Here is a 26,110-nt window from a genome sequence, read left to right on the forward strand (position 1 = left end):
ATTCCAGGCCATGAGAAAGCTGTAAGCTATGGTGCTGAGGCAAGACTGAAAATGGAGGACGCAAGGTGCCCAGCCAGGCTGTTCTGGGAGCTCAGACCAGGATCTATGACCAGGCACAACCAGATGGACACAGTGAGACCAGATTGTGGAGGGCCTTGGAGGTCAAGTCTTAAAATTTGGGCTGAGTCAGAAGGGTAGCCTACTGAGGGTAGTCTTGTTAAAAACTTTTTATTCAGAGGACAAATATTTATGGAGCTCCAACTATGAGCCAGGCATGGAAGATACAGTAGTAAGCCCCATAGACATTCCCTACCTTTGTAGAGCTTAGAATTTAGTCATAGAGACAAATACTGAACACATAGAAAATTTTTTAAATCAAGCATATAAATTAATAGGTCATTATAAATCTTAAGCATATTAAAAGAAGTTGGGTGTGGTGGCTCATGCCTATAGTACCAACAATTTTGGAGGTTGAGGCAGGAGGACTGCCTGAGCCCAAGACTTTGAGAACAGCCTGGGCAATGAAGGAAGGAAGGAAGGAAGGAAGGAAGGAAGGAAGGAAGGAGGGAGGGAGGGAGGGAGGGAGGGAGCGAGGGAGGGAAGGGAGGGAGGGAGGGAGGAAGGAAGGAAGGAAGGAAGAAAGGAAAGAAGGAAGGCAGGTGAATGAGGGAGAGAGGGAGGGTGGTGGGAGAGGGAAAAGAAGAAAGAAGGAGGTGGTGATTAAAAGGAAAGGTACTCATGAGTTCCAGCAGAGTTTAAGGGGCTGGAGCTATTCTAGGAAATCAGAAAGGCCTTTGAGGAAGCAGTTTCACACTGAGATCTGAAGAGTGCATAGAAATTGGCCAATGGAGAGTGGTGGGTAGGAAAGACCAAAGAGCAAAACAGGATTCCAGGCAAAGAGGACAGCACAGGCAAAGCCCTTGAGAGAGGAGCTGCATGGCTGGAGAAGCAGATCAAGCAGAGCCTTGGAGGCCTTGCTGAAGATTCTGTTTTTATTCTGAGAGCCCTGAAAAGCCACTGAGAAAAGAGTTTAACCTCAGGATTGACATTCAAATCTGCATTTTGAAAAAGCGCACTTGGGTTTCAGTGAGAGGATGGACGGAGGGAGAGCACAAGTAGACAAGGGCAACCCAGTTAGGAGGCTAAGAGAGAAGGTCAGCTCGGACTGGGGTAGTGGTGGAGGAGAGCACCAAACTGTTGATGTGATGGATTGGATGAGTGACGAGGAGAGCAGAGGTCTGAGTAACAGCCAGGCTGGTTTAGAGAAACCTAGCTCATATAGTGGCATTGGAGCTTGGTGAGCTGGTTGGAGCCTGCCACCATAGCCCAGATGATAGGGCCAACACTGTGTACCGGAAAGTACCTCATTTGGTAGTGGGGAGGCCTGTTTTAAATCTTGGCTGTTTCCTATAATGGCCATGGAACATTACCTCAGCAGGTAATTTCATAGGCTCCTAATCTGGAAAATAGGAGTGCAGAGGTGAATTGGAGCTGCCTACTTCACATCGTTTTCCTGTCAATAGCCAATACAAACTTAAATATCACATTCCTGCCTACTTCCTCACCCACCTTCAACTTAGACTTGAACGTTTTGTAGATGAAAAGAGGTTCAAGAGCACAGATTTGAGCTTTCAAACATACACTAAGCTCTGTGAAGACAGAAGTCATAATTTATTCTAGTTTCCTGCCTTCTGAGATAAGATCGGGTACACTTTCCAGAACCACCTATTTTAGTTTGTAGTATACATCACAATTATAATTTGAAAATATTCATATAATTATGTATTTAATATTTGCCTTTGCCACAGGCCTGTAAAATCCTCAAAGGCAGGTAACATATCTGTGTGTCTTGTATCCAAGCTCTGAGCACATGAGTAGATGCATGGATGGATGGATGGATGGATGGATGAATTTTTGTTCCCTCTTCTACCTACCAGTCAGCACAGAGCCTAGCTCCAAATCCACTTAATGAAAGCGTGCTGGATGAATGGGATCGTGCCACTTGGAGTGCATCATGAGCTCTGAGCCAGTCAAGTGAAGATGCAGACAACTCCCTCAGCACTCAGACATAGATGTGAACCTCACCTCAAAAAGGAGAGCTGAATCAGGTGCTGCTAAGGTCAAGAAAGGCTAGGGATGAGAGAAGCGCATAATTGGCTTCAGCAAGGGGTTACTCTCAGGTGACCTCTGAGAAAAGGCATCCAGTTAATAGTGGCAGCAGGAATTCCAGCACAAGCACTGAGGAGTAAGTGGGCAGGCAGGGAGGAATGAAGGCCTCCCATGCAGGTGGCACCCTGGGCCTGTTTGTAGTGCTGTGAAAAAGAAAACCCTGACCTGGAAAGCAAAGGAGATTGCTTGCTAAATGTAGGCCTAGGAGGTGTGTTGAAGGCCCTGAGCAAAAAGAAGAAGAGAAAACCAAAGCATTTGAGAGCACCTGGGGAGGGACGCTTGTGTGCACTGAGAGGCAGGGGGTTTAAGGTATCCTCAAGCGGGTGAGGGAGTGGGCGCCACTGGAGACCAACTCAAGTGTTTTATATGGGTCATATCATTTAATTCTAGCATATTCTCCCCACTCTCCCCTCTAGGAAGGGTGTACTGGCACCCACCCCCATTCCCTTGTTCTCCAGAGCAGGAAACAAGCTTGGAGGGTGCAATAACTAGCCCAGGCTTCCCAGTGGGTGAGTGGTGGGACTGAGGTTTGATTCGGGTCTCTTCCCAGGCAGACACTGGGAGAGATTCTTGCCCTGGGTCTTTTCCCTTCAGGCCCTCAGGCTCAGCACCTCTCTGAACATCTGTCCCTGGAGACTGAGAATCTGATCTAAAATGTAAGCCAAGAAAACACAGGCTCTTCACTGAATCTTTCAAAACTCATTTCCAGGGCTGTAGGAGGACCTTCCTGAATCTTGGGCACTTTTGCCTTTGCTGGCTCCTTTCTCCAGGTTAAGCATATTTTATGACTGTAGAGGTATAAATACAAATATATTAACATTATATAGTAAACGTTTGTTTGATCTAAACCTTTTTTCTCCTGATTTTAAAGAAAACCTTTTCATAGATCCAAAAATATTGTGGGCCCTAGCTAAGTCGTTTCTCCTTTCTTAGCCTCCCGTTTGACCTGTTCCAATATGGCCTTGGGGAGAGCAATGGGCCTGGAGTCACGCGGTGTAACCCTGCGGTTAACTGGTCGCAAGTCTTAGTTTGCTCGTCTATAAAATGAATGAGAGTAACGTATGTTTATTGGGAGTAGGGAAAATGAAAGTGAGTCGATACCGTAAGTAAACTGCCAAGCACATTGCTGGGCACAGAACAGGTGTGCCACAAAAGTTATTTCTCAGGCTTTCCCTTCCCTGAGCATCATCCTCCACAGGGTCCGGAGTGTAGCTGGGAGTTGGAGCAGCAGCCTCCTACGCGATGGGACAGAGCCCGCGGTGTCCGGTAGCATGCCACGATTTCTTCGTCAGACCCTGGGAATCCCACGTCGCAAAATAAACACGGCCGCGCTGCTAATCGCCAGTTCGGAGGAAACAAAACAGCGCTGCGCTCGGGGATCTGGGCAAAATCAGCCCTCCCTCCTCCCGCTCCTTCGCAGCCGCCCTCCCCTCCTCGCGCCGCTCGGGTTCGCTCCGCTCTGCTCAGCGCAGCGCAGCTCCGCGGCCGCCAAGCCGAGGCGGGCACGGTCTCCGAGTCGCCGACGCCGGCTCCGAGCTCCGCCAGGTCGCGCCTTCGTCGGGACCGCTTCGGGCAGGAGTCGCGTGGCGAAGGCCACGGCAGCGGCAAAAAGTTGGGGGCAGCGAGGATGAGGCTGTGCCCGGCGCCCCTGAGGCTGAGCCGCACCCCCGCGCTGCTGGCCATGGCGCTGCCCCTGGCCGTGGCGCTGGCCTTCTCCGACGAGACCCTGGACAAAGTGCCCAAGTCAGAGGGCTACTGCAGCCGGATCCTGCGCGCCCAGGGTACGCGGCGAGAGGGCTACACCGAGTTCAGCCTCCGCGTGGAGGGCGACCCCGACTTCTACAAGCCGGGAACCAGCTACCGCGGTAAGTGGCCGCCCGGCGTGGCGTGGGGAGTGCAGGACCCGGTCCCCGCAGGGCGCCGACCGCCCGGTGCCGGAGGAGGGCGCGCGGTCTCCGGGTGCGCGGCGCAGTGCAACCCTGCAAGGGCCCTTCTGTCCTGGCTACCCTCGGCCCTTGTAAGCCGCCAGCTCCGCGCGGATCATAAGCCAGTGTCCGGGACCGTCGCGGGGGCCGCAGCCAGGAGAGGCAGCCCGGGTCTCCGACGCGTGGTTCCTAGGCGGGGGATGTAACTGAGCCACGCGTCACGCCGGCCTGACTGCAAGGGAGGCTTGCTTCTCCTCCGGCCGTCTGCAGGAGGGAAGTAAGCCCGTTTTGCTCCAAATCAGTCTGGAGCGGACCCAGGCTTCTCTTGGTCGGGTCCCAGGCAAGGCAGCGACTGCAGCTTCCCCGCTCCGTCCCTGAAGGAGAGGGTACCCGCTTCTCAAAGACCGGCCCTGGGCGGGACGGCCACTCCGGCTTCCCTGGATAGGTCCCTTCAGGAAAAGGAACTTTGGCTTCCCCCTAACCGGTCGCGGTGCGCGGGAAGGAGGGGCAGGGACAGCCTAAAGATCCTCGAAAGGGTCTTTGGAAAGAACCCCAAATTATTCTCTCATGGTCCCAGACGAGATAGAGGATCTTGGGTTTCCAGAACAGATTCCCAGTGGGGACAGGGTCCTCAAAGAGCTCTGGGTAGGCTCCGAGCTGGAAGGGGAAGTGGATGACGTTGGAAAGAGAAGCCCCGATGCCCGAGGCCTGCTCCCTGGAGGCCGGAGAACCTTGACTCAGGCACCCCTGAGGCTCTGCCACCCAGGGATGTCGTTCCTACGCTGCTCGGCCGAGAGCTGGGTTTCGGGAGCTCAGGGAGGAAGTGTCCAAGCAGGTGAGCGCCTCCTGGGCGGGACAGGCAGCTCGACCAGCATCTACCTGAAGACCCCTGACTGTCCCCACTGCCCGCCGCCTCGCTCCGCAGCAGGGTCATCTCCCCACACATCGTTTCCTCTGGCAACAGCAGCCGCTTTCCGGGTGGGGGACAGGTAACCAGGAAGGGAAGGGAGCCTGTCTCGCCTCACTTAGGGTCCCACCAGGGAGCGTGTACCGTCACCCCCGCCCCTTCATAAGTCAGCTCTGGTGCTAAGCAGGTTGGAGTGGGTCATTGGGGCACCTGGTGGGGCAAATGGGCTCCCAGCTGCTGTACTTTTCTCCCTGCCTTCCCAGTTCCCCAGAGAGCCTTGGACGGAGGCGGTGGAAGCAACACAGGAGAAAGTTGGGGGCAGTGTCAGCGGGCGCCAGGGCCACCCTTCTTGGAGCTTTTTCCCCGTTTTCCTGGGTTTTTGTCCCTGACTTTCTCTACCCAGTAGCTACTTAGAGCCGGCTCCTAGGTGCCCTTGGCGCCTTGGCATGCTGAGCACTTGGCGAAGAACAGTCTGACCCCGGCGCGCAGCTCCGCGGGATCCTGGGTACTCCACAAAGAAAGATTCTGGGCGAACATCCCGCCCAGCCCGGGAGGGAGAGCGTGGGTTGGCACCGCAGTGGCTGGAGCGAGCCGCGCCGACGGGCGGCAACTGCCACTCGGTGGAGCTGAGAAGCGGCCGATCCTCCCTCTGGACCACAGGGAAGCGGGTGTGACCTCACTGGCCTATTCAGCCCTCCCCAAAACTGAGGACCTGGGTTCACAGGGGAAACTGCCACCGCACCACGTAGCAGAGAAAAAAGTGGCTCTGGAGTCCAACAGACTTGGGTTTAGTAGCTGTGTAATCTTGGGCAAGTCATTTAATTTCTCTGCACCTATTTCCTACCTGGAAAAAAAAAAAAAAGCTGTTTATCCATCCTCTCTTGGTAGCGGTAGGGAGTAAATGAGTTTACAAAGGTCAGTGTGCTTGAGCTAAAACAGGTGCCTAATATGCATGAGTTGAATGTGAGACCTTTATTGGTTTACCAATGGAGGTACGTTCTTGATCAGATTTTTTTTTCTGAAGTGTGTATGTGCGTTTGAAAGTAGATTTCCTCAGCTCGCCTTTAGTCCATTCATCTTGTAGCGAATGGTGGTTATTTGGGTCCTCATGAATTAATTGAATGAATGAATGAGATATTTCTTCATATCAGGAGCCTTGCCTAAGATTCTTCCTAATACAAGCCCAGGAAGATTTTTTCAGTGACTTATGCTAGTCTGGGGTTCAGGCCAAGTGTACCCAGCTTTTCACACTAATCTGCGTTTTAGTTGAGTATTGACAGCTGGTGGCCCTAACACTGGGAAGGAGGCACATCTGGTATTCACGTGGCCAAAGAGGTTTCAGAACTACCTAAAAGTCCAGGGCCCACAGGTGGGAACTTTTGTTAAAATAATTCATGAGACTTGATAGGGAGGGTCCTGGACTTTCACCCTACAGACTACTGCTGCCTAAACAGCCTTCTGGACTTTGACACCCCGACTCAGGCTGTAGATTGGGCAATCGTCTTTTCTCCCTTCTAATGGCTAAGAGACCTTTAAAGAGATCTTGCGGCCGGGCGCGGTGGCTCAAGCCTGTAATCCCAGCACTTTGGGAGGCCGAGGCGGGTGGATCACGAGGTCAAGAGATCGAGACCATCCTGGTCAACATGGTGAAACCCCATCTCTACTAAAAATACAAAAAATTAGCTGGGCATGGTGGCGTGTGCCTGTAATCCCAGCTACTCAGGAGGCTGAGGCAGGAGAATTGCCTGAACCCAGGAGGCGGAGGTTGCAGTGAGCCGAGATCGCGCCATTGCACTCCAGCCTGGGTAACAAGAGCGAAACTCCGTCTCAAAAAAAAAAAAAAAAAAAAAAGAGATCTTGCAGGAACCATGGTGAGTTTTTCCAAGTAAATATTCTGCAATTAGCAAACCTGATTCCGCCACTCAAAGTTCGAAAGAAAGGGTGCTGGCCTAGTTTGTGACATTTTCTGTTGGCTCCTTCTTTCTTAGAATAATTATGTTAAAAGTAACTCTAACACATTCTGCTCATTGTACTGACTTAGGGCTGTGAAGTTGGCATTCTCCTGGTGTTCTATTTGCTTTTTAATTTTTTCCTGAATTAGGATTCTTCACAATCCTTGGAATCAATGACTTGTTTTCCTGCCTCAAATTTTTGTCCACAGTTCATCCCCAAGTAGCTTCTGTTCTTTGTGCCTGCTAAGTATAGTCTTTCGGTACTCTAGACTGGAATAAAATGCTCACTATTAAAGAAATACTGAAACATGTGGTTTCTTCCCCAAAACCTGAATCCAGTTGAGATCATTATTTGGTCTTTTCCAAATTGTTAGTATTATATTGACTTCTTTTTCTCTCCCACCACTTCTCTCTACTCTCCCTCCCTCTCCCCATAATCTCCACTCCCTCCAACAGCAATAATTGTGCTTTAGAAAGCTCTGAAAGGCCTGCTCTGTTTCTGACCAGGGCCTCCTTTGAAAAGGAGATTACAGTGATTAAAAATAACAAGTTGAGGATCCTCAAGGGGCTTCCCTTATATAGGAGGACAATTTGCAGGACCAGGCTTTCCCAGATCACAATTTCAAGCCAAATAGAAGAAAATCCACTGAAATGTTCAAGAATTGATTGAAAATAAAAGAGGCTGTTTTGTCTTACTGAAGGTCTGTTTATTAGGAAAATAAAGTCAGACTCTGGCTAATGAGAATGGCGTTTCCTAGATGTTCTTTAAAGGGACATTTCAAGGAACTTGATGGGAAAAGAATGTCCAGTAGAGGTTTCAAAAGCTGGTCCAACTTCAAGCATAATTGAGGGTTTTTCCTAAACTGGGAGGTTTGGAAACCTCCAAAGCTGCATGACTTTTTCTTTGTCCCAAATTGAGACAGACACACACTGACCACAGGAATAGACACCTCAGCCTGGTGGGAAACGCATAGGCCTTGATGTTGGGTGGGTTGGTTTCAGTCTTGCTTTGTCACGTGTTCACTGTGTGATCTCAGGAAGCCACTTCACCTCTCTTAGCCAAAACTTCTCCATCTATAAAATTAGGGTGTTTTTTTCCCATCATTCCTGTGAAAATTAGAAACAATTCATGTCAAAAGAAATTGTCACACAGTGGTTGCTTAAAAAAAAAATGTTATGTGATGATTATTTTGGAAATAGAAACATACTTAGCAGCAAAGCCCTGGCTAAGATACTGTGTTAAGTTCTTCCTACTCATCTCCCTATTCCTCATAGTACTTTGAGGCAGTTTATTGTCGTTATTATTTTACGGATGAGAAGACTAAGACTCAGAGAGGTTTAGTTCCTTATCCATGGTCACACAGATAATAATTAGTGGAATCAGAATACAATCTTAGGTCAAAATCTGTGCTCTTAACCAGTCTTCTGTGCTGACTCATTGAAATTAGTTGGGAGTAGAATGAAATACACTCAGCTACCCTCAGCCTTCTGGATATTGAGCCTTCCTTCAAGGAAAACAGAACAACAAATCAAGTTAATAACTGACATCTCTCAGGACACAAAGTAATATAAAGTGATAAATCCTTATTCATATTTGCTGTTTTCTCTTATTGGCTTCAGTGTTACATTTTCCCATAAGCCAGAAGATTAATTTAGAAACGTGAAGAATCTTGTCAGTCTTTGGCCAATTCCTTTTGTTTGTGGGGAAACAAAAACAAATTGGGTAGGCAAAATAACAACAAAAGCAGAAAGAAAAGAAAAAAGAAAAGACAGATTTGACTGTTGTTTTATTTTTATGTACAGCTGTTATATAACCATGTCTGTAAAATTTTATGTTTGGAAAGGACACACTTAGGATCCGAGAAATGTATACTAGATGAGGCCTTTTATATAAACTATTCCCTGTATGGTGGAGTTTTTAAAAACGTAAGTGCTGCTGCTGATATTATAATTAAGCCACCCCTCCTACCTCTCTTCCCTTTTTTGCACTATTCCCCATTTTTTTATTATGTAACTGTTTTTTAACCGTTACTACTTTTAATAAATATTTAATTTAAACTGAAATTTAAAATTAGAAGATGCATACATAGCTAATGTTTAATGGTTGTGGAGATTGTTTATTGCTCTGAATTTAGGAAATGAAAGAAACAAAAACATACAGGCTGAGTGTGGTGGCTCATGCCTGTAATCCCAGCACTTTGGGAGGCCAAGACAGGTGGCTCATGAGGTCAGGAGTTAGAGACCAGCCTGACCAACACGGTGAAACCCTGTCTCTACTAAAAATACAAACAGTTGAGCATGGTGGTGCGCACCCGTAATCCCAGCTACTCCGGAGGTGGAGGTAGGATAATTGCTTGAACCCAGGAAATGAGGTTGCAGTGAGCCAAGATCACACCACTGCAGTTCAGCCTGGGCAACAGAGCAAGACCCTGTCTCAAAAAAGAGAAAAAAATACCAAAAAAAAGCATATTAAAATGGAATTTTTCCAGGTTTAAAACACAAGTAAGTTGTTTCATTATAGCTGACTCTTTCAACTGCAACAAGAAGCTATAATCACTGATATGTTCATCACTATGGGCTGGTATATCAGGAACTTTTCACTCTCACACCCTCCACTTGCTTGTTATACAGACTGTCAGATATAGGTCAATATCGGGTACAGGCTAAACTCATGTTACTAACAGAACCCAAAACACAGTGTTCTAAGCAAGAGGTAAATGGGGGACCCAGCATGATGGGAGCCTTTGCTCCAAAGCCCATCCAGGAACCAGGCACCTGCTACCTTGTTCCCCCGCCATCTTCTTGCGCTCTGCTGTCCAACAGGTGGCTACTTAGCCATGTGTGGCTATGAAGTACTTGAAATGTGGCTATTCTGAATTGAGATGTGCTGTAAGTATAAAATACACAAGGATTGTTGAAAATTTAGTATAAAAAGAGTGAACTTCTCATTAATCATTTATGTATTGATTACATATTAAAATAATTGTAGATATTAAGTAAAATACACTAGTTAAAACCAATTTTGCCTGTTTTTCACTTATTTTTAATGGATACCTGTTAACATGTAAAATTAATTTCATTTGGCTTAAGCTTATTTCTCCTAAACAGCACTGTTTTAAGTATTTTTCTCCTTGGCATGGTTACAACCGAGGAGAACTTCTGCTCATCTGTATTCAGTCGGCATGTAGGGGACTGGGGGAAGAGGAAATAAAGGACAGCAGCTTTCTTTTAATGATGTGACCCAGAAACTGCACCCAGCACTTCTAAACATACTCCATTGACAAAAATTTAGTCATGTGGCCATACCTAGCTGCAAGGGAGGCTGGGAAATACAGCATTTAGCTGGATAGCCATGTGCCCAGCTAAAACTTGAGGGAGGGTTTATTTTTCAAAAGAATGAAACAGTAAATTTGTGGGGACCATATTAACTGTCTCTGCCACATATTTGCATGCATAGTCATGTAAAAACACAATATGTCTTATTCTCTCACTCAGTGAAAAGTCATCTAGGCGAATCAACTTGACAACATATAAACTGATGTTCCTGCTAAGTATCAGCAGAGGAAGCCAGATGTGGTGGCTCACACCTGGGAGCCAACACTTTGGGAGGCTGAAACAGGTGGATTGCTTAAGCCCTAGAGTTCAAGATCAGCCTGGGCAATATGGCAAAACCCCAACTCTACAAAAAAATATGAAAATTAGCAGACTGTGGTGTCTCATGCCTGTAGACCTAGCTATTTGGGAGGCTGAAGCAGGAGGATCTCTTGAGCCAGGGAAGTTGAGGCTGCAGTGAGTGAAGATTGTGCCACTATATCCACCCTGGGCGACAAAGTAAGACCCTGTATTAAAAGAAAAAAAAGAAGGGAAAAAGAAAGAGCAGGGGCAGGAGTGCTGGGGTGTGAATGTGCATGTATTGTGGCCTCCTTTGTCTCACTCTTTTTTCTCAGTAAAAGAGGAAGCAGCAAAGAATGAAAGGAATGAGGGTAAAGTAAATAAACAAGATAGCAAAGGGGTGGTGTGGGAAGATAAAAAGAAAAATGAAAACCTATTGGCATATACATTCAGAATGAAAATGAAAGAAAATGTTTGAATATAGTAGAGTCCCATTAAGATGGGACTAGAGGGCTAGATTCAAGAAGAGCCAAGGAAAGCAAAAATCACATAAGTCAAAGTTAATCCTTTGAAATTATATATAAAATATAACCTAGATGCCAGCTTCAATCTAGCCTTATCTAAACACCCTATCCCCGATATTTTTGTAAGTGGAGAATAGAAATGAATTGGCATGTCTCAATAAGTCTAGCACTTCTATTTTCCCTCCAGCATTGGAAGAGATCAGTGTTTCCTCAGTTGCATAGCAGATAAACCCTTGGTTTGCTCTGACATGCAAGTACAAAATCCTCATCATATGATGGAGTGAGGGAACTGAGAGGCTCATGCCATGTTCACTCAGGCATGTGCATGCATTGAATAGAGTGGCAAGTGGTCCAAGTCATTTAAAGCATTACTTTCTCTGTCTCTTTTTTCTCCTCCAAGAGTGTGCAGTTGTGTTTGATTTTTACCAAATGCACCTCTCTTGGAGCATCTATGGTGTCAGAAAGCTTGCTATATCATATAAAAAGCTTTCTGTGATGCTTGCTGGCTCTTGCTGGTATAAAATACCCCACTTTTACAGGACGTTTTGGCAGAGCTGGAGTTGGGGTGCAGATAGGACAGGGCAAGGAGTTAAGTGAGATCACCTGAAGTCCTTTGTGAGGTCTCTGTAGAACAAGCTTCTACCTTTCAGAGAAATATTCAAAACTTCCATGAAATATTCAGGAGAACTTAAACAGAGGACCTACCCACATCTACTGATTTGCTTGAGGCTAGGAGACCCATGGGAAATAACTTGAACTCTTTCTACAGTTGTGGTTGAGATATTTGCAAATATGTCCCACGGACTGGGTCTCATAAAACAGGGAAGGGTTCCAAGAACAAGTCACCATGTGTGGGGCAGGAATGTAGGAAAGTGGGCCGAGTCACAGCAGGATCTATGAACCAAGTGCTACAGGAAGCTGCTCCTCCTCCTCCTCCTCCTCCTCCACCTCCTCCTCCTCCTCCTCCACCTTCTCCTCCTCCTCCTCCTCCTCCCCCTCCCCCTCCCCCCAATCCCTGCCTCCTTGAAACAGCGACACTGTCCTATGATTTTTCCAAACACACTAAGCTTATTCCCTCCCCAGGGCCTTTGTCCTTGCTCTTCTTCACACCTGGCATAGTTGTCCCTAGATCTTTACTGGCTGACTCCTTGTCCTTTAAGGGAATCTCTTTAAAGAGGCTTCTCTGACTACCAATTTATGTTTGCCATCACTGTCGCCTGACTTTGTCTTCTTCATAGCCTTAAACACTCTTAGAAATTCTCTCATTTATCAACTGCCTCCTACAGCTAGAATACAAGCTTTATGAGAGCAAAGACTTTGTCTTTCTTATTTGCCATTTTATCTTCAATTCCCAGAATAGTGCCTGGGCATAGCAGGCATTAAATCATTATTCATTGAAAAAAAAAATGAAGTATCATTAAAACCCCAAGAACTCTGGTGTGAGCTCTCTCTCTCTAAGAGAGCTGGATGGAGGAAGAGGAAGGTGTTCCTCTCTCAGCCCGAGAGAAAGGTGAGCACCCGAGGATGGCAGACAGGAGACAAGGAGCTCCAGGTGGTAGAAGCAGAGGGAAGGGATGCCCAGTGCCGTGGGTACATCAGCAGGAGGTTGAAGGCAGATGGCCTGTGTCCAGGGTGCAGACCATTGGGAGGGAAGAGAGAGCAGTTGTGTGCATAGCGGAAGCAGGGACCCTGCTGCTGCGGCGTGAAAAGCAGAGCAACAGCAGGCAAAAGGGCAGAGGCAAGGGGCTGCCAACCTCAGAAACTGGCTCTGAGTATCTGGAGAAGTAGGGCTGAGGGGATTATTGAGCCATCAAACCCAGACACCAATTATTAAAGTGACTTTCCCTGGAACCAGCACGTTGCGGAGTCATTTGTAGTCATTTCCAAACCTAGTTATACCTTTGGAGAGTGCAAAAACTAAAATAAAATTTAATTTTAAAAAACTTCCTGGGCCGGGCGCGGTAGCTCACGCCTGTAATCCCAGCACTTTGGGAGGCCAAGGCGGGTGGATCACAAGGTCAAGAGATCGAGACCATCCTGGTCAACATGGTGAAACCCCATCTCTACTGAAAATACAACAAATTAGCTGGGCATGGTGGTGCGTGCCTGTAATCCCAGCTACTCAGGAGGCTGAGGCAGGAGAATTGCCTGAACCCAGGAGGCGGAGGTTGCAGTGAGCCGAGATCGCGCCATTGCACTCCAGCCTGGGTAACAAGAGCAAAACTCCGTCTCAAAACAACAACAACAACAACAAAAACTTCCTGGGCCCAACCCTAACAAAAGGCTGGATCCTAGGAATCTTATATTCTTCTTCTTCTTTCTTTTAATCTTTTAAAGCAAAATGATCACCACCTCTCCTAGCCCCAACCCCAGCCTCCCACATACTTCAGCACCTGGTCACATCATTTCCATATCCTGTTACTATGGGACACACTCATTTGGTGACGAGTGGAATGTCTTCAAAGCCAACATGACTGCAGCATTTTCTGCTTGGCAGTAGGGCGATGGGAGAAGAGAACCATGAGTTTTCTTTAGGTGGCCACACTCACAGACTGGTGATGCTTGAGCCAGGGCTGACTTAGTTGTACTTTCCTGCCACCAAATTCTGCCTCCCGTGGAACTTTCACACATCTGTTCAAGGTTCTTTCCTTTGGAATCATGCAAAATAAGATCTCTCCAGGGCCATATATCAGTCCTTGAGACGTTTGTGAATAAATAGCTGTTAAGGTTTCTCTTCTGACTACAATGCCCCACTTCTTTAACCATTCTTTTTAGGTTGCAGTTGCTTGCTCCCTTGTACTTGGTGCTCCAGATATGGTCTGTTGGGGGTAGAACATGACAGAATGATTATCTCCTTGTCCTGAACATTGTGCTTGTGTGAAGAATGCCAGGTCTTGTGTTTGCTATTTTGGCAGCTGTGCTGTAGTCTGGAATCACACTGAACTTGCAGCCAACTCAAATTCTTGCAATTTTCCGGAAGGCCTGCTGCCCTCTTTCACCTAGACTGGTGAAAATGGACCTTGAACATAAAATTTGACATGGTTTCTCATTCGATCTAATCCCGCATGTTTGGATCCACCCTTGTGGCTGTCAACCATTTGTGAATCTGTATTTGGTCACCAAGTGACTTATTCACATAACCTAATTTTGGATTATCCAGTGTTGATAAGCAGGTCTCCTAAGTCTTTATCAATGAAGTTGATAAGAATATTGAGCAAGTCAGAGCCCAGGATAGAGCCCTCTCACATCCCTTAGAGTCTTTCCCTAAAGCTGATAGTTAGCTAAATAGTTTTGAAGTCAACAGATCTGCTGTCATCCCAATGACATTTACATTCCAACTGCCACCCCCACCATAAGGCACCTCAGTTTAGTCATGAATACTGTTTCCTTAGCCTGCTAGTGATTCCTATAGTTTAGGCAGGATGTTTTCTTTCTTTGCTTCAAAATTAGTCAGGGCCCTTTCCACTGCAAGTGATAGGAACAAAGTCAACCTAACTAAAGCAGAAAAGGGAATGCACTGATTCCTGTATTTGGAAAGTCTAGGGGTGGCTCTTGCTTCAGGCATAAATGAGTCTAGTGACTGAAATGGGGTCATTCCATCTCTCTCTTTCCCCTTCCCTCTTTTGCTCTCTATCCTTTTGTCCCTCTCTTCTACCTTCTCTCTCTTGCTCTTTCCATCCTCAATCTCTTGGCTATGTTTTGTTCTCACTTTTTCTTACCACAGATAAACTTTCTCCAAATGACAGGGAGGATAGCTGCCAACTTTTTCACTTTCAGTGAAAAGGCTCTTAGCTCATCCTGTGACTAAAAGTAAAGCCCCTTTCCTTCTAACTACAAACTGAAACATCCCAGGGAAGATTGTGATTAGTCCAGCGTGGGTCACATGTGCAGGGCAATGGCATGGAAATAGACTGGATCTGGGTCACAGTCACTTTTGTGACTTGATATTTGAGGAGGGAGGGGAAACGGTGATTGGAGGCCCCAGTAACCATAGGGTCAGAGCAGGGGCAGCAGTGGGGGTCCCCCAGAGCTTCCTGCCCTCATCCACATTCCCAGCTATGTTCTCTAGGCTGACATCTCTACTACCCCAGGGGCATCCTTCCCTTTATTCCTCTTGCTATCCACATGTTCAGCTCAGGACCCATTCATCTGGCTCTGAGCTGTTCCACGATGAGGTCACACAGGGAGAAAGGATTAACTTTTATTGAGCTGCTGCAATGCGCTTCATTGCATTTTCTCCTTGAATCCTCATGACAAATCCACGAGATGATAATTATGATGCTTATTTCACAGAGGAGACTGATTTATTTTTTAATGTATTTTATTGATTTAGCAAAATTTGTATATACTTTCCATTGCCAATTCATTAATTCTCATGATGACAACAGTAGGTAAATACTATTAAATATTATTGCTGTTTTACAGGTAAGGACATATAAACAAGGAGAGCTTGGGTAACTTGCCCAAAATTACTCATAATAAACATGGAAATTTGAACCAAGTCTGTTAGCTACCTCTGTTAGAGAAAAATGGCCCTTACAAATTTAAATATGTATGATCTTCAGTTTGAATGGGAGAGACTTCATCTCTGCCTGGGGATGCTGAGAGCACTGGCTGAAGAAGGCCATCCAGGGAAACAGCATAACTCAACCTCACCATCTTCACCTGCTCACATTTGGATTACCAGTCTTGCCTTTCAGTCTTACAGGCCATCACCAGCAAATCTTTTCTTGCCTGATCCTGGCTAAGTGGCCTAAATTATTATGCCAGTTTTTAAAATAGAAATATATGAGTTCCAGCTTCTCAGAGCTCTGGAAGTTGTGCAGAGTAGGAAGGGGAGCACCATGGCTTACTTAATACCCAACAGTCTTTACCATATTGTAAGTTAAGGCAGAAGCTGAAGTGCACTGTGGTTGAAGTGTGTAGCGTGAAGACTGAGTCATTTCAGTAACACATAGCAGGTGGATGGCAGGGGCTGGCCATAGGATGGAGCTGGGACCCAGGATCTTCCCATTGAGTTTGGGTTTCTGTTAATAATTCTGAAATCCAAGAGGCAAAGTGTGGAAGAAGATAGAACTGGACAAGATCCAATGAGGGTACCAGGTATAGAAGATGAATTTGGGTAATAGTTTATCAGAGTCTTTGTTAGAAGACTGACACACCAACATTTGAAGGCCCCAGAAAGCTATTTGGGAATTAGATAGGGAATGTGTACCCAAAGATGGAAAGAACTCTTCCTTGGGTCAGGATTTGAGGCCAAGCTCCAGTGTGAAATATCAGTCTTCATATAAACAAGGCAGGCCTTTGTCACTTATGTGGCTTTTAGGGCAAAGCTGTAATTCAATAATCACACAACCTCTAGCCTGATCTTCTTAAACCATAAGTCTGAATATGAAATTTCCTAGCTCACACCCTTCAGTACTGCCTGATCCCCCCACACTCTTTAGCAAGGCATTGAAGGCCTTCGATCATCCTCCCACTGCCTGTCTTCCTCACCTAGCCTTTTGTCACACCTTCCCTTTCAGCATGCAACTTATGAAATACAGAATTCATAAGTTCTGGTTCATAAATACAGAATGAGTTCTGGTTTCCAGGGCCAAGACTGGCCCATCACGCCTTTCCACTCCATGGGATGCCATTGCTTCTCTCGTCCACTGGACAAACTCCTATTCATCATTCAACTTGCAGCGCAAATACTACCTCCTCCTTGAAGCCTCTTCAAATTCACCCAGGTAGACACAGATGTTCTCTCCTCTGCAACCCCAGAACACATTGTCCATACCCCCATAACACACATTACATGTTATAATAGACTGTGTGCTCCTGGAGAGCAGAGGCCATATCTTTTTTACTCTGTGTCTCCAGGGATGTAGCACTGAGCTGGTGTAGACCAAATGCTCAATAAAGATAAAAGGATGAAGGAGGTTGACATATTGTTCGAGGTAACCTATGGGAAGTTTGGAGAAGAGACCAGAATAGGAATGAGAAAACTATGTATTTAAGACAAATAAAACCTTTTTTTTTTCATTCATTCAACAAGAATTTATTGAGCATTTACTATGTGTAAAGAGGTATGCTAGATAATAAAGATGCAGTGGAGTTCAAGACAGAACTTGTTTCTGCTCTCATGGAGATTACAGGTTATTAGGGGAGATAAGCATTTAACAAATAGTTTCATAAACATATTGAACTAAAATTGGGTGAGAGCTACTCCAGAAAAGTAAAGAGGTATTTGGGGGTGGGAGGGGCAGGGAGAGGGAAGTCCTCTCGGGGCACTCCATTTTGAGTGTGATAGGATGTGGGAAGCTTTGGTTTATTATAAGGACTTACCCAAATCTCCTCATAACATGAATTTGTAAGAATCGTCCCCGAAGACAATTCTTTCCATTGGAATCCTCCCAATGGTCCTTCATTGGCACCTACTAGAGTTTTTCTTTGGAGGTTCAATCATTGTCCCTGAGGACCAGCTCTTTGAAACACATTGTTGGGTAATCAGCCTACTGAGCATCATGATCTTTTATCATCATAATAGCCATTTTCTTCATCATATTCCCCCGCAACATCACCATCACCACTCACCACCATTACTGTCAACATCCTCACCACTACCACCATCATTATCACCATCATTCCTTACAATTCCTGAAGACTTCACATGTGCCAGGCCCTGGGCTAAAGAGTTAACTCTACATTCTTATAAAAAAAGGCAATATCATCAACCTCTTTTTAAAAATGAGGAACCAGGAAAATTAAGTAATTTACCAGAGGTCACATAAGTGGTAGCTCTGGGATTCTAATCTTAAATCTTTGCTCTTAATCAGTTCCCTGTATGTACTCACAGAACAGTTTTGAATGGAATTCCTTTTTTTTTTAATCCTTCATAAGCATTTTTCTTTAATTTCTTGGATCTCTTAATAGTCTCTCAGGAGAGGCAATTGGGAGGAGTCATTAGAGAGAATTTTCTATTATTTACTGCCAAGTAGTCATTTTAGGTTATTACTGAGACTCAGAACACACTGCACATTTGTGTCTTTCAGAAGGAAGTTGTATAATGAGGTTCTCTGGAAGGATAGAGTCTCCTCTCTTCCTTCAAATTATACTGTGTAACAACATTATCACCAGTGATAATTATGGATTAAAACCCCACACTGAGTTCAGCCTCCAAAGCCTCCATCTCGTGTGTTATATTTAATAGTATAGAGTACAACCCTAGTTTTCTAGAACCTACAGGAATGCAGCATTCTGGGAAACTGAGTTTATGATTAGCCCTTTAAGCACACTGCACAGATGTACAAAAGTTTGGATATTTATCATTCAAAAACATTGTTTAAGAATCTTTTAATCAAAATAAAACTTACATAAGGAAAAGTTTACAAATCAGAGTGTGGTGAATTAGCATGTGTTGAATATACTAGTGTAACCAGAACCCATATCAAGAAACAAACCATGACTAGCCCTCCCGCAGCATCCCCGTGCCACCTCCAAGCTGCACTGCCTCCGTTTCCTGTACGTGTGACTGCTGTCCAACCTTTAGCACCATGAATTACTTTGCCTGTTTTTGAACTTCATGTAAATATATGTAAATGTAATCATACCATTTGTATTCTTTTGTGCTTGTCTTCTGTCACTTGGGATTACCTTTGTGAGATTTATTTCTGTTGCATATGGCGATATGTGTTCATTTTCATGACTATGAGGCATTTGGCTATATGAATATGCCACAATTTGTATACCCATTCTAGGGCTGATGGGCATTTGAGTATTTCCACTTGGATGCTACTATGAATAATGTTACTATGAATATTCTTATAGGTATCTTTGGTGTACATATATATGCATCTGTGTTGATTTAAGATGGTATTGCTGGGTTATAGGATAGGAGTATGTTCAGCTTTAGTAAACACTTCTAAAGAATTTAGCAGTAAAATTGCTAATTTTCACTGCCATCAACAGTGTGTGAAAGTTCAGTTAACATCGCTATATATTGTTAATTATTTTAAATTTTGCCAAACTGGTAGATATATAGTACTATTTCATTGTAGATTTAATTTTTATTTCCCCTGTTGACTAATGAGGTTGAGAGCCTTTTCGTATGTTTATTGGCCGTTGGGCATCTTCTTTTGTGAAGTATTAGTTTGTGCATTTGTCTTTTTTTTTCTCCTGTTGGGTTGTCTGTCTTTTTCTTATTAATCTGAAAGATTTTTTATATATTTTGAATAAAAGTTTCTGGTTATATGGTTGCAAATATCTTCTTTGACACTGTGACTTGCTTCTTCACACTTAATGGTGTCTTTTGATGAGGAAACGTTTGATATCACCCCATTTACGTATCTTCTCCTTTATTGTTAGTGCTTTTTTATGCTCTGTGTAAGAAATCTTTCTTACTCCAAGGTCATTCACATTTTATTCCATGTTACCTTCTTAAAACTTTGTTTCACTTTTCACACTTACCTCTACAATCCATGTGGAGCTTACTCTGTGTATGATGTGAGTTAAGGGCCAAGATTTACCTTTTTCTACATGGTCATTCAGTTGTCCCAGCACCACTTACTGAAGAGATTATTTTTCTCCATTGTTCTGATGTATTAGGTTGATGCAAAAGTAATTGTAGTTTTTACCATGACAAAACCATTAATGGCCAAAACTGCAATTACTTTTGCACCAACCTAATACATCCTTTGTCATAAATCAGACTTTGTAAATTTGTGGAACTTTCCTGGACCCTAAACTGCTCAACTGGCCCATTTTTCTTTCCCTGCTGTAGTCTACTGGCTTAGTCTTCTGTAGCTGCATAAGTCTTGATATCTGGGGATGTAAGCCCTTCAATTTTGCACTTCTTTCATTAAGATTGCCTTGGACAATCTTGGCCCTTTGCATTTCCATGTAAATTTTAGAACCAGCTTGTCAATATCACAGAGAGCCTGCTGGGATTTTAATTTAGATTGATTAAATCTATAGATCAATTTGAGGATAATTAACATATTTAACAATACTGAGCCAACCAGTCTATGAACACTTACATAAGTTTAATTGCATATCAGCTCCGCACTGGTCACTGTGCTGAGCTCAGATGGTTTCTTACCCTTGAAGTTCTTATAGATGTGTAAATGAACACATAAACACAAAATGTAATCTAATTTGATAATCTTATCACCGAAAATGAGTTCATATTTACTAAGGACTTTACATATATTACTTCATTTATACCTCGTCATGATACTTTGAGGTAAATGCTGTTATTATGTCCATTATGTAGATATTTTTAATCTCACTAGGGTCCAAGAGAAAGAGCACCCAGGTCTTTATGGGAAAACCAGAGGGAACATTACACAAAGAGTGGAGATTTAGCTGACTTCTGAAGTTTGCCAGGAATGGAGGAGCTTGATCATTCCAAGGTATATGAGTAGCACTTGAAAAAATACCATAGGGTGACATGACAGGGATTTTCAGGAAACTTCTACAGAGTGAATCCCAGGATTGAAATGTAGAATGGCAGGGGAATGACAACATGGTTTGTGAAGGTGGAGAGGCAGAGTCTGAGGGCATCTTGGTCTGTGGAGTTTGAGCTTTGTCCTGAAGTCAGTGGCTGTGAAGCAGGGATTGTCTGTCTTGGGTTGGGTTCCCAGAGGCTGATTATATTAATTTCCCAGGACTACTGTACAAATTACCATAAATTGGTGGCTTGAAACAACATAAATTTATTCTCTTATATTTCTGGAGGCTAGACATCTGAAATCAAGGTACCTGGCAGTCTTGTTTTCTTCTAAAGGGCTCTGTGGGAAAGTTGGCTCCATGCCTCTCGCCTGGCTTCTGGTGGTCGTCAACAGTCCTTAGCTTTCCGCGGCTTATAGATGCATGGCTCTAATATCTGCCTCTGCCATCTTGTGGCATTCTTCCTTGTGTCTCTCTGTGTCTTTTCTTATAGGGACACAAGTCATATGGGATTTAGGGCCCACTGAATCCAGCATGACCTCATCTTAACAAACTATAACTGCAAAGACCCTATTTCCAAATGAGGCCACATTCCCAAGTATGGCTTAGAACTTCAACATATCTTAATCCGTAACACAAACTTCAGATGAGGATTTAAATGCAAGTGATTCTTTTAAGAAAGTGCTCCCAGGAGAAACTAGTAAGAGGAAGGGGGGGGAAGCAGGACAGGTGACCTGCCAGCCTGTGATCCTAGGCAAGGTCCCTTCAGGTAGTTTCAGTCTTACCTTGCAGGGCCATTTTGGACTGTAAAGTACCTCTAAGAATTGTCCTCACCTGAGGCAAGGGAGCTGGACCTTTCATTTTAGGTACAGCAGGCCCCGGTAACCTGAGGACCAGAAACACAACTTAAGAGCCACAGGTGCTGGCCACTGGAAGCAGTGATATATTAGTGCCAAGGTCACATTAAAATGGTAAAAAGTCATTTGAAGAAATCTGGGTGGAGTATCCCTACTGTTTGTTACTTTGTCCTTTGTTCCCCTTCCTCCAGAATTGTGTATAATGGCCTTGAAGACTACCCAACCCCACCCTAGAGAGTCTAAGACTGCTTTTTGGCTGGCTGGCTGTCCTTCAGAGATTCTCAGCTGTCTCCTGACAGCATAACCACCACTTGTTTGCTTGACATTGAGCACCACACTTTTCTTACTCTTCTTTGCTTTATTATGTTTTTTTCCCTCGTTCCTCCTTCTTTTTTTGACAGAGTCATGCTCTGTCACCCAGGCTGGACAGTGGTGCAATCTTGGCTCACTGCAACCTCTGCCTAACAGGTTCCAGCAATTCTCCTGCCTCAGCCATGCAAGTAGCTGGGATTACAGGCGCATGCTGCCATGCCCGGCTAACTTTCTGTAAAGATAGGGTGTCGCCATGTTAGCCAGACTTGTCTTGAACTCCTTGCCTCAAATGATCCACCCATGTCGGCCTCCTAAAGTGCTGGGATTACAGGTGTGAGCTGCCACTCCTGGCCCCTTCTTCCCTCCTTTCTATCTGATCATTGTTTAGACATCAGTAGCCAATCAGAATGCTCCTTTACTTTTGTGGGCTAAACCGGCCAATCACAGCATGATATTTTCCTTCTTTATGTCTTAAGAGCTCTTTGCTGTGTCATTCTGTTGGTGGCTCATGGGCAGGTACTACATTATCCAAGGTAGTGGTTTTATTTGCTTGAGTTTTAGAACACTTCATTTTCAGGACTAAAATTAGTTTAAGGAATTTGGAAAACTAAATGCTGCTCTTCAACAGGAGGCTGCATATCATATTCACAAATATGTCCAAATGAATTGATTGCTTTAAGTTTAAAAAATTAATAATCAGTCAATATTTATGGAAGATCCATAACATGATGAATATATTCAGTTTTTGAAGCCATGGGCAGAATATTAAACTGGGAAGAATGGGCCTTCAATTCTGACCCTAAGTTGGCCGCTGAATGGTTTTATGATCCTAGGTATGTCTGTTGATCTTCCTATGTTTTACTTTCCTATCTGTGAAAATGGAGGGCTGAATTAGAAGATACATGAGATCCCTTGAAGTTCTAATAGTCTATAACTCAATAACTAATTTCCAGAATCTTAGCACTTTTATGCAGGCAGTAAATTAATCTAAATCCCAATTTATATCAATTTAAAGAAACTTGAACACCTATTAGATGCCAGGCTCTGTGCTAGTTTCTGGGCATTAAAAGAGAACAAAAACCCAGCACCTCTCCTGTATTAGCATAGTCCAGTGGAGAAGGTGAATCAACAAAGAATTGCAATTCAGTACAAAAAATTATTGCAGTAAAAATTTCCATCTCAAGAGACTGGGGATCCAATGGGAGGGAGGACCACCATTGCCTTGTTGAGAAGTCCCTTGAGCTAGATTTTAATGGAAAAATCGTTCTCTGCTTAGATGTAGGAAGGAAGAGTATAACAGATTTATAATTCCAGCTGCTGTAACAGCTACAGCATAAGTTTATTTCCAGCTCATGGAAAGAACAATATGGATGTTTCTGGTCAGCAGGTGATTTTCTGTGGGGTTGTTTAAAAACCCAGTTTCCTTCCCTCTTTTGGTTCCACGGCTCTCCTTCTGGGGCATCAGAGGCGTCTGCTGTACACTGCATTAAGCAGGCAGAGGCAAGAGAGTGAGAGTGGAGGGGGATGTGGGAAGTTTGTACAGGTCAGGCTTGGAAGTAGAGTATAGCAGTAATCCCTTTTCGAGGTTTTGCTTTCTGTGATTTCAGTTACCTGTAGTCAACTGTGGTCCAAAAATATTAATTGGAAAATTCCAAAAATAAACAATTTATACGTTTTAAATTGCATGATGTTTTGAGTATTGTTATAATTTTTCTCTTATTATTATTGATTTCCTACTGTCCCTGATTTATAAACTTTATCTTAGATACATATGTATATGTATTTATATATGTATAGGAAAACCATAGTAAGCATAGGGTTTGGTACTATCCATGATTTCAGGCATCCACTTGGGGTCTTGGCATGTGTCTTGGCCTTATCTGCAGGGGGCTACTGTATATCGTGTCTGTCCCCAGCTTCCACTGGCAGAACTTGGTTATAAAGCTGACTTAACTGCAAAGGAGGCTGGGAAATGTGGTCTAGCTGAGTTTCCACAAGAAAAATGAAATAAGTTTTGAAGAACACACAGCAGCCTCTGCCACAAAGGTCATTCTACAGGATTATGTGCTGTAAAGAACTAGATTTCTCTTGGGCCAATCTAATGGAAGTGTAATGTTAGACAATTGTCAAGAGGAGTTTCCGACCAGGGACTATCCTTATCAAATTATGGTTATTGAGAGAGAGCTCACTACATCCTTGGTTGGTTCAAGAATCCCCAAGTAAGATAGCAGCTCAGATATTTAACAGGTTCTAAAATGTAAGAGGGAGATGGGTGAAAAGGGCAAGAGTTCTCTACTCAGTGGATGAAGGCTTCACCATTGTCCACGGCCTCTCTAACCCACAGGTTTGGGATATTGATGGAGAACTCAGGTCTATCCCATTTGACAAATGGACTATAATTGTTTCTTATACTTAAAACCTGCTTTCTTCTCTCTCTGCAGTAACACTTTCAGCTGCTCCTCCCTCCTACTTCAGAGGATTCACATTAATTGCGCTCAAAGAGAACAGAGAGGGTGATAAGGAAGAAGACCATGCTGGGACCTTCCAGGTAAGACCCCCGCCTAGACTTATTGAGTGGCCCTTCTTGTCCTGGGAGGTAGAGACTGGAGAGGTATACCTGTCTCAGGTGGCTTTCCATGCAGTCCCTTGACCGTTGGCCAGCTGGGCAAGGTGCATTTGAAAGCATCATCATGGAGAAGGCAGCAAATGCCACACACGTATCTGAGCAAGTTTGGCCACTAGGTAGGTCTTGCTTTGTCTCAGCAGATCATGGTGCTCTTCTCTGGGCTCACAATGCCCTTTGGCAGCCAAGCGTGGGAAGAGCACTTGGAACCCTGGCCAGGCCTGGCTGTTTTGCCTGCACAGGCATTTCGTGACTGACTGGTTAATTCTCAAGTGTAAACGGAATAAGAGCTCAGGACTGCCAGGCTGGAGGGAGTTCAAAGCACAGGAGAAGGACTATTAAGGAAATGTAGAGATTGATTTATACGGGAAGATTAAAAGAACTAAACATGCTTTGCTTGGTTAAATGAACATGGCTGAGTTTAAGAGGTGGTAATGGTCTTTAAATGTCAGACCTCACAGAACAACCTCCTCAAGGGGAGGCTTCATTTGACTTTGTATGAAAGGGCACAGTAAGACAAAAGTGGGTCACGAAAAGAAAGGGAAGTGCACAGACAAGGACCCTGACAGTGAGTCATATTTCACTGTGGAATATTCTTCCAAGGGAAGTGGTAGGAACGTCATCCCCTTTCAGAGGTTTAGAAAGGAGCCGGCAAGTTGTCAGAACACATCCCAGAATGACTGGAGAGATTCTAGGAGGAGGCCTGGCCAAATTTGCTGTAACTACTTCTCATCTCAGATTTCCATTGTTCTGGAATTCATTTTTATCTGACATTTGCAAACTAAGAGAAAAAAAACTGAGGAAGAATACTTATACCCATAGCTGGCTGCTGGAGACTCTGGTACAATTTGTGGGCTCCGTAGAGCACCCTGACCCAAATACCTCGCCCATCCAAAGGCATGTTTTAATCCTTGTGGCCAGGTTGTAATTTTGAATCCTGTGACTTAAATTTTTTTTCTGTTATCTGGGATTCTAGGTTTTGGGCCTAGTGAGACTTAATTCCACACTCACTGTAATGTCCTTCTATGGCAACAAACCTCTTGGCATGTATCTGAAAGGGTGACCCAATAATAATACTAACAACAGCCAATATTTGTTGGATACATACCATGTGCCAGAACTATGTTAAGTGCTTTACTTTATCTTAGTTTACCCTGTCTTAGTTTAATGAGTTTATCTTTGTTTAATTCTCAAAACAACCCTAGTACATAGGAACTATTATCCCCATTTTTGGACAAGGAAATTGAAATTAGAGAGATTAAATCACTTGCCTAAGCTTGTTTAGTGCTTATTTCAGTCATTTTGTGTTGCTAAAACAAAACACCTGAGACTAGGTAACACCTGAGACTGGAAAGTCTACATCAAGGTACCTGCATCTTATGAGGGCCTTTTCTGCATTATCCCGAGGAGAAAGGCAGAAGGGTAAGAGAAGGTGAGAGCAAGAGGGGGCCAAACTCCCCTTTATAACAAATCCGCTCTCAAGATAACTAACCCACCTCCATGATAACGACAATCCATTCTCAAAGGTAGAGCCATCATGACTTCCTCACCTCTTATTAGGACCCACCTCCCAACACTGTTGCATTCAGGATTAAGTTTCCAACACATAAACTTTGGGGGACACATTGAAACCACAGGCACACTGTTGTGGCTAAACTCAGTACCTTGATAGTCCTCTCTGACTCACAGTTGTTTCTGCTCAGCTTAATCCTTGTTCTTGCAACTGATGGGTAAATACAGGGCCCTGCTCATAGTGGGCAGTGCATAAATATTTGCTGAATGAGTGGATGAACATTT

The 26,110-nt window shown here is 44.4% G+C and overlaps 1 protein-coding gene across 3 annotated transcripts in view; it reads left to right on the forward strand.

Annotated features, from left to right (window-relative positions):
* Positions 1 to 3,215: 3,215 nt before the first annotated feature.
* The window catches only part of SPON1 (spondin 1), a 301,120-nt gene continuing 278,225 nt past the window's right edge, over positions 3,216 to 26,110 (forward strand). Inside the window, exons 1-2 of one of the 3 annotated variants that reach the window (XM_032240836.1) lie at positions 3,216 to 4,034; positions 24,132 to 24,238. In XM_032240836.1, the coding sequence (XP_032096727.1) occupies positions 3,797 to 4,034; positions 24,132 to 24,238 (345 nt within the window). In that variant the 5' untranslated portion in view covers positions 3,216 to 3,796. Of the gene's footprint in view, positions 4,035 to 4,251; positions 4,930 to 24,131; positions 24,239 to 26,110 lie in introns of those variants that run through there. The other 2 variants (XM_032240837.1, XM_032240835.1) reach the window with 2 other exon arrangements.

The sequence above is a fragment of the Sapajus apella genome, unplaced genomic scaffold (assembly GCF_009761245.1).
Source record: "Sapajus apella isolate SASKATOON/1434 unplaced genomic scaffold, GSC_monkey_1.0 scaffold47, whole genome shotgun sequence".
Taxonomy (NCBI): Eukaryota; Metazoa; Chordata; class Mammalia; order Primates; family Cebidae; genus Sapajus; species Sapajus apella.